The 8,627-nt window shown below is 49.9% G+C and overlaps 1 protein-coding gene across 1 annotated transcript; it reads right to left on the reverse strand.

Moving 5' to 3' along the window:
- Positions 1-5,383: 5,383 nt before the first annotated feature.
- Positions 5,384-8,415, reverse strand: LOC142053807 (lymphocyte antigen 6E-like). The gene is made up of 3 exons (XM_075085951.1): positions 8,317-8,415; positions 6,557-6,676; positions 5,384-5,849 (listed from the first exon to the last, which is right to left on the reverse strand). Exons 1-3 carry the CDS (start codon positions 8,366-8,368, stop codon positions 5,692-5,694), a joined length of 330 nt encoding a protein of 109 aa, XP_074942052.1. The 5' UTR covers positions 8,369-8,415; the 3' UTR covers positions 5,384-5,691.
- Positions 8,416-8,627: the final 212 nt, after the last annotated feature.

The following is an 8,627-nucleotide window of genomic DNA, read 5'->3' on the forward strand; positions in this document are numbered from 1 at the left end:
GCATTGAACAAGGGGTCCTGGACCCCATCAGACCTTCTGAGCAGCCTCAGCCCATCATGAGACCTGTCACCCTGCTGAGAACCAATAAGGCAGTGGCCAAGCAACCGACGCACCAAGCAATGCCCACATACTTGCTTTCACCTCTGTGTCTACATCTATCATTGTAAAAGCTCCTGTGTGATGGGGAGGTGGGGGAGAGATGTTTTCTGCGCTGTTTGCATGCCCAGCTCCTAACAGAGATCCTAAAAAAAGCTCCTCGGCACCACAGTGAATCAAAGAACAGCATTTCTGGAGGAGTGAGCAACGTGGGAGCAGCCCCAGCTCTGCCATGACAAGTTTCTGCACCGCATTATGGAGAGGATGAACGTTCGCACAGGTTATAGCAGCACAGCGCTGCAGGGGTCTGGGAGAGGCAACCTCTGAGCAAACAGACATCTGAGTGGGTGGGCAGGCTGACCCTTCTTGGTCCCAGTCTAAGGACGTCCCTGGACCAGCTGGGTGAAGCATCACCAAGATACTGAGTGCCAGGATGCAAAAAGCCCTCCAGGCCAGGGTGAGAAGCCCTGCGTTGTCATCTCCATCTTAAGCTCTTGAATCACAAACACTGAATGACTTTCCTGAGGTCAGACATGGGGGAGCAGTGGTGGAACTGGATTTGAAGCCTCATTTAGACCATCCTCTCCCTAAACACCTTTGTGGACCTCTTCCCCTTTCTGCTTTCATACAACTGCTGAAGGCATCAGGCAGTGGGTTGTAGAGAAAGCTAAAACCCACAGGTGAAGAGGAAAAAGGTGGAGTTTCCATTATTTGTATGAATAGTGGGTTGCAGGTGGCGCTCTTGCTTTTTGGCCGTGACCATTTATGAGAGGAATGGAGGGAGTTAGCGGCGTATAGTATTAGAGGGGCAGAAAGATGTTCAAGGAGTCACTGCAAAGAGGCAATTTGTAGGAAAGTCAGAAAGAGGGAACAGAGTGACCCGTAATGGGGCAGAAGGGTGCAGCACCATCCAATTTGATCCCCTCTTTACTCCCCATGACCTCATAGGTGCTGAGAAAATAAGATTTCCTGAATGCTGCCCAGGCCCAGCCCAACATGAGCCATGTGATTTTGGGGGCTTCCAAGATCACCCCAGCTGTGGGTGAGGGAGGGACAGAGGGTTGCACCCCACTTCCAAGTAGCCCCTGGCCACAGGCTGTGGACTGAAACGTTGCAGGGCTTGGTACCAGCTTTGGGTTTTGGACGGAAATACCCCTTCTTGTAACACAGGCACCTCAGGAGCTGATATTAGATGCACCAGAATTATCCTGCACAGCCAAACCAAGGCAAATCCCCGGCGTGGGAGCAAGCAGATGCTGGAGGCTGGCCAGGGCCCACGATCAGCAAGCAGCGCTTGCTTCGGCGGCACGGTCCTGCAGCCATCCTTCCCTGGCCTGCCTCCAGCCGAGCCATCTCATCCCTTGCACGGCTGATGGTTTTCCCACTGGAAATTGCTCCAGGAGCATAGGCTTTCTGCAGGCAGACAGCATTTTGTGGCCAGTCCGGCGCCATGCAAAGGCACCAGCTCCCTCTCGTGGGCTTAGTCTGGTTCTCTGCGCTGGAAACCGTCCAGGATTTCCCAGGAAAGTGTTTTTTCGCTGTTGTTGTGTCCCCCACCATAATTCAGAATATTCATGAGTGCACCAGACATCAACATTTTATGGAAATGTGCCAACTTCCATCAAGTTTCCCCTCATAGGCAGGGTTTTTTGATAGTTTTGCCACCTTTTGTTTTTTTTTTTTTCCTTCATTTTCTCACTGAGGCTGGGATTCAAAGCAACTAATTTAGCCATGTAAATGGTAGGTGTCTCTGATTCACTTGCCCGGGGTCTCTGGAAAGCGTTGGTGGTCTCCACTGAGCCCTTCGAGCACCATCTTCGATGCCTGTCCTAGGAGGGGAGAGTCACCCCAGAAGTGCCCAGCTCTAGGCAACTTGGGGCACAGGCACAGAGGCACCCAGTATTTAGATACGTCAATAAAGGCCACAGCATGAGTCCCAAAAGGCCATTTCTCTTCATAATGGTTGAAACTGAGTATGTTTTTATGAAGTCAAAAGTCAAGAAAGAAAAAGAAAATAAAAATTAAAATAAACCCTCTTTTGATTTGTAGCACAAACAAAAACATGGCTTGACCCCAAACATTACCTGGGAAACACTGTCATTTCAGCTTCTGGCTTTGGTTTGAAAAACTCGTGGTTTCCCCAAAGAGCTGGAATTTCCCCCAGAGCTGAATTTCCCACAGCATTTCCACCCAAGCCCCCAGCAGGGAGGTGACAGTAGTCCAGAGGGGTGTTTGTCCATCCTGCAGCACATCCTGGTACCTGCTGGGGACAGCCAGGTCATGTCTCCCCTCTCCCTCTTCCCTGGGTTGTGTGACCCAGCAGGTCTCACCAGCAGCCCGGTGATGCTGGCCACCCCACAAATGAAACACTGACCTCACCCCCAGCCCCGAGGCTTGCGGAGAATTAGGCAACACATCAGGGGCTGCGCTTCAGAAAGGTGGTTTGGTGTTTTCCTGCCTGGCATGATACTCATCTCCATGGCATGGGTGGCCATGGGACAGATGGGGTGGCCGCAGGGAGGCTTGGCTCCCTTCATCTGCCATCACCACCCTTGGGGTCTCCTGCCCAGGGCACAACTGCTTCCCTTTTTGCAAGGTTTATTGGCTCCATTCCACTTCCAGCCTCCCTCCCAGCACTCCTTCAGCCTTGCCTACACGCACAGCTTGGTGCAGGGCTAAATTTATTGCGTGGGTTTGGCTGTTCGAGTCTGTAATCTGGTAGTTCTGATAGCAGAAGGGAAGGGTGACAACAACACACAGCGAGTCCGACTGTCCTACAGCCTGGACCCGAAGGAAACACGTCACAACTCCCCCTGATGTCCAGCCGATGAGGCCCTTAGGTATTTAAACTGCTAGCTATTATCTGCAACCAGGCATTTATTATGTCATTTGTAATTGTTGCTTCATCCCCATATTGTGTTTGCCTGCCAGCTCCAGCCACTGAAAGGACCCTGTGCCTTGTCCTCCCTTTTCTAAGTGCTGTGCTTGGGCACTTCTTTCTCCATGGACCTATCTCCATGCCTTGCACTGGGGTCTGTTAGCCCCTTTGGCGGACATCAACCCTCTCACCCCATGTCTGCCTGGTTGGGCATCCCCTCCCCAAATGCCTGCAATAATGCCGTGCTGAGTCTCCGTAGTATCTTTCTCCCAAAGCCTGGACCGTCTCCAGCTGAGTCGTCTCTTTTGCATTGTGCAGTGCCCTGAATGAGGTCAGAGAAGCTCAGTGCAGCCTGTAGTGATGACAACTAGTCCCTTTCCACCCAATGCTCAACCCTTTTCTGTTCAGGGACCTCCAAGCATCTTTCAAACCCAAGGGGTGAATGCTGCCTTGCGCAACAACACAGCAAGGAGCACAGGATGGGGTAATTTTCTGGGCAGCCTCATCCTCGTGCTAATGACTGCCATCTCTCTGTGGTCCCAACTGGCCCTAATTCCTGCTCAAAATTAGTGATTAAGAATCACGTCTGCCTCTTCTTCCTCCCTGCACAGCTCGGGTGTATTGGAGAGGAGTAATTGCCACCAGGGTAGCTTTGCACCACGGGTGGGGGCAGATTTCAAAACCCTTGAGCTGCAGTGCTCTTTGGGCAAGGGAAATAATCCTTTGCTCTTCAGCTATGCCCAGGATTATTTATTTGCCCTTATATTAGACATGGGATACAAGAATGCTTTTCTGCAGCAAAGGCAGACCAAACCAAGCAAAAAACAGCCAGTTTATCTTTAAAGAGGCAAAAATATACCCGACTATGTTTTTCTGCAAGCTGTGGGGGACTCTACCTCCGCTACTGCAGAATGTGTAAATCCAACACAATGAAATATTAATTATTAGAATCTGTCCAACTGGGATTCCTCAGTGCTTTCAGAGAGCTGAATAATTCCGGCACGCAGGAAAAAAAAAAAAACACACAAGTCCCTTTTTTTTAATGAGAAAATATTGTGTGAGGAGTAAATTAGAGCTTTTGAGCATTTGGGCTGAGGGACAGGAGGGGACTCAGATTGCTTCAGGGCGGAAAATGCAAATTCCTAAATAGGGTTTGAAAGAGATCGTGGTCTAATGAAGAGGTAAAGGGAGGTGCATCACCCAGCATGGCTCCTTCTGCGCGGAGATCTGCCCTCGCAGCATGGCGTAACTGTGACAAGGAAGGGGTAAAGGAAAGTAGAAGTTGATTAATAAAAGAGAGCGCACATCTCTGAAGACTCCCGTTATGCAGCACTTCAGAAGAAGGCATTCATCCAGAGCAGCCACGGGCACTAGCCCAAGGCAGACGTGCTCAGCACAGCTCAAAGCCCCTTTTGTCCCTCTTGTTTACCAGACCAGGGTTTGAAGCACAGTGCAGAGCATCATCCATCCCTTGGCTGAGCAATGTTTTGCAGATTTGGGAGCCCAGGCTGACCCAAGTTTAAGCATTTCCATGCTTTTTCCAGAGCAAAACTCCTCCAAAAAGTGCTGCTTGGGAGGAGGGAAAACCTCTGGCGATGAAAAATCTCTGAGCTCTCATCATTGTTCATTTTTTTCAGCTTCCTTTTACCGTCATTTCTCTGCAGCCTCAGGAAACATCTACATGAAATATCTGGCCTCTCTGAAGTCTGTGTTCTTCTCTTATAAACCCCTCCACTGTTCCTCAGCAGCTCAACCCACACGCTGCAAATACTTTTCGTTACCCCGCGGTTGCTTTGGGGGATGCCGGAGGGACAGGTAAAGGAACAGCTTGCTGGAAGATACAACGCCAGGTGGTAGGTCCAGGGCAGCGCTAGCCCCAGGTAAGGTCGCTTGGGTTGAACAACAGCCACAAGCAAGCAAGGCAACGCGAAGAAAGGGCTGACCAAGGACGGCTGCTGGAAGTGGAGGTGGGGACAAAGACGGCAGATAAGCAGAAGTGCGCAGATGTGCAGGCTGTGCAGATAAGCATTGTTTTGATGAAAATGTGGCACCGCAGGCAGAGCCAACAGGAAGAGATATGTGTCTGGTGTGTCTGACTGTTAATGGGGCACAGGGGGATGTCACTGTCCCTAGATGGGAGCTGGGAGTGAGAGGCCGGGTGGAGGGGGTGAGAGAACAAGGGAGGAGAGTTGCAGTTAGCGCCCATCACAGTCTCAGGCTTTTATGCACAGGACTGGTTTTTTTTTTTTCCTTTCCCAGCAGCATCCCCATGAGTTTGCACAGTTTCCCTTCTGAGTTGGCGCAGAGGGGCTGTTATTTTTGCCCACTCTGCTCCCTGAGTCTGGAAGCTGCCACTGTGTGGCTCCCAGGTGCACCCGAGAAAAGGTAAGATTGCAAAAGAAACCCCTCTAGAGATTTGCAGGACGTGCAGAAGCAGCATCACTCTCCCCCAGACTGCAGGACATAGCACGGCTGCTTCTCCATCAAGCTGCTGGGGCGACAATGCTCAGGTATGAGAAGCAAGTGAGAAGCTACAGGTTGAGAGGCAACACAGGGCAGGAGGTGGTGATCATAACACTTTATCTATTCTGCAGTATGTTCAATGTCCATACCCTCCTGGAGGAATCTGACCATGCTCTTCAGGCTTTCAGGAGCCCCTTTCTCCCACCACCGCTGAGCAGGTAAAGAAGGACACTGGCATGGGACTCCCTGCCATCTCACTCCCGAGCTAGCCTGGGTCCTGGGCACGCGCTCAGGTTGCACAAGAAGGTTTGGCAGCAATATGAGGTGTAGGAAGCCAGGCCCAGGCTGAAGTTGTGGTGTGGGCAGGTCTCGGAGCACTTCTTGGTGATCCTCTTCCACAAAGACAAAAAGCCTTGACCAAAGAAGGGAGAGAGCAGTGTTAGCAATGAGTTTGTTGATTGCTCCTTGATCTTGTACAGGAGGGAGGTGGGCTAATGAGTCCCACTGTTCCCCACAGCCCCAAAGACCAACATGGCCAATGAGACCCACCCCAATCCCACCACAGCCCAATAATTGCTAGTGACCACCTACACAAGGCATTCAATAGCCCTGCTGGGCATGTGGCACCTCCCAGCACAGACCTTCATGTCAAGGCTTTCTTAGTTGTACAATGGCATCCATGAGACAATGTTCATGCCTGGATTGAAAACATATTTCCAGGCTTCTCTGTTTTATTCCCCTCTATATGTCTCTATATCTTCTCATCCACCCTGGTTACCCGCTTGTTTTCATCTCCTTGTCTAATCAAGGTTCAAATTTATTTATTCTTCCTCTGAAGGATCCTCTCTTTGTCCTTCCTCTTCTCTCAGTGTCCCCTGCCTTTTCCATGCAGGCATAAAACAAAGGCTAAAGAGGACAACCTCAATGTGTGATGGGGAGGAGGATTTCAAACGGTGCAAACTTCAGCACTGCCAGGCAGGGCTAGTGAGGGCTCCACCTCCCACATGTGCTTCCTCATGACTCCTCAGCCCATCCATCAAGGGCAACCATAACAAATCCAATCAAAACCCCACATCCCATTCCTGAGTCCTTATCAGGGGATACAGAGCCAGCACATACCAATTCCTACAGAGGCAACATTGGTCACACAGTACTCATCCTTGTCTGAGCACTTCTGGGCCTTCAGACAGCTCCAGTTGCTTTGTTCCCAGTCACAGGTGTAGCAATACAGGGCATTTGCTGCAGGAGGAGAGAGAGATATGGAAGATGGAGACAAAATGCTGCTGGTCCCGGCAGCAAAAATTACCACCTGCTTTCCATTGACTCTTGAATGCACCAGGTGTGGGTCCGCTGAAAGCGATGGGGCTGCAAGACCCAGCCCCAGCCCCCTCTGCCGTCCCCACTGTTGCAGATTTACACCCAACACGTGCACTCAGGCGCACACCTGTGTACCTACACACACCAGCGGTGCAAGTCTGCCCTTCCTGCCCCGCGCTCAGAATAACAGCGGGATTGGCCAAGGGTACTGGGCTTGATGTGATGCAGGGAGCTGGGAAGGACAGGGTCCTCTGTAAGAGTCTACAGGGATGTCCCAAGGCTTGGGGTCACCCTTTCTAATTGCTGGAGACACTATAACATAGACCAGTAAGCACTGGCGGTTGAATAGGATTATTTGGGACCTCCATAGCCTAAAGAAGTCAGTCTCCCACACCTGTGTCTTAGGGTGGGACTTCAATGCCCTCAAACATATATCCATTACCTGGGTTAAAAAAAAAAAATATGAGGAGAAGGGCTTTTAAAACTTTGCTGTGTGAATTTGGCCCTAAGACACACTCAGTCTAACACTCCGAATTTACTGCCTAGGTCATCTAATCCGGATTAGGGCAGCCTTTGTTTCAGCACTCAAGACAATCTCTCTGTCCCCCAGGCCTTGTTAACACTTGGAAATTTGTCAGAATTGCTATTTTGGGAAGCGAACAAAGCCAAATAGCAGAAAGGTATTCTCAGGCCACAATGAGGCAAAAATAACTATTACAAGAAATTATTTTTCTGCACCGGACAGTGTGACAAATTTCCAAGCGCTGGCAAACCCGTTCCTCTGTGCAAGACGGGGATAACATTTATTCTCTCTGGTTGCTTAACTGTCTTTCCTATAGAGGCTATAAGATCATATACTTGAAGAGGGCTTTGATTTCATTTGCAATCTCTCTGTGAAATAAAATACACGATCTATAATGCAAATAATATGCAATTATACATCTCCACCCAATATTCCAGCATAAGGCTGCTTAACCCATTTAGTCCACAATGCAACTTCTCCCCAGTTCCCCAACTTTGCCCCAAAATCTCTGAAATCAGCAGTTTTGTCCCGTCTCTGAGATGGGCAGAAATCAGGGGCATTCAGGAGGCAGCTGCACATGGCCAGATGTTGTAGGTCCGGCCCTGCCCCACTGCTGCTGCTAGAAACGGCATCACTGACTGCAGTAGGAACCAGGGGCACAGGGTTGCTGATGTGTTGTGCTATCATGGGATGAAGCGCTTCTTCATCAAGATATAACCACGATCTTGCATCATCTCAACAAACTCACTGGGAAGTCTCTTAACAAAGGCAAAACAGTGGCAAGTGCTTCCATTTTTTATTGTCTTGCTTTCATAAAAATCCATTAGTCCATGAACCCATAGGGAAATTTCCCTGCAGAAAACAAACCTTTCACACATCCAGGCTGAGATTACAGACAAGAAGCCCACGGTGTCCTTCAGCTGCACCACTACAAGAGCTAAGGCACCCTCTCCCATGATTTCTTTCCCTGGCCATGAGGCCTCCCAGGCTTTAAAGCATGCAGCTATACTTCATCTAGTAGTGAACCGTGATACCTCACCTTGATCTGCGCATAAGATCAAAGCCAGCACGGCAAGGATGGCGGCCTTCATCTTCTCTCAGTCGTCTCCGCAGCCCAGGAAAAGCACCCTCACCTGGGGACAGGATATATATCTTCCCTGCGTTTGGACCGAGTGATGATGAAGACAACAATTTTGAAAGAGTGGGCAGGGATCATGTATTATTTGACAGCCTAGGAATGCATGTGGGTTGTTTTCTCACCTTGGCATTGCCTTCAGGCTGGTCTGATGGGTCCAGAGAGGAGTGAAAGCGCTAAAGCAATTCATTCCATTTATTGCTTTTAATACTTTA

Source organism: Phalacrocorax aristotelis, chromosome 2 (genome assembly GCF_949628215.1).
Source record: "Phalacrocorax aristotelis chromosome 2, bGulAri2.1, whole genome shotgun sequence".
Taxonomy (NCBI): domain Eukaryota; kingdom Metazoa; phylum Chordata; class Aves; order Suliformes; family Phalacrocoracidae; genus Phalacrocorax; species Phalacrocorax aristotelis.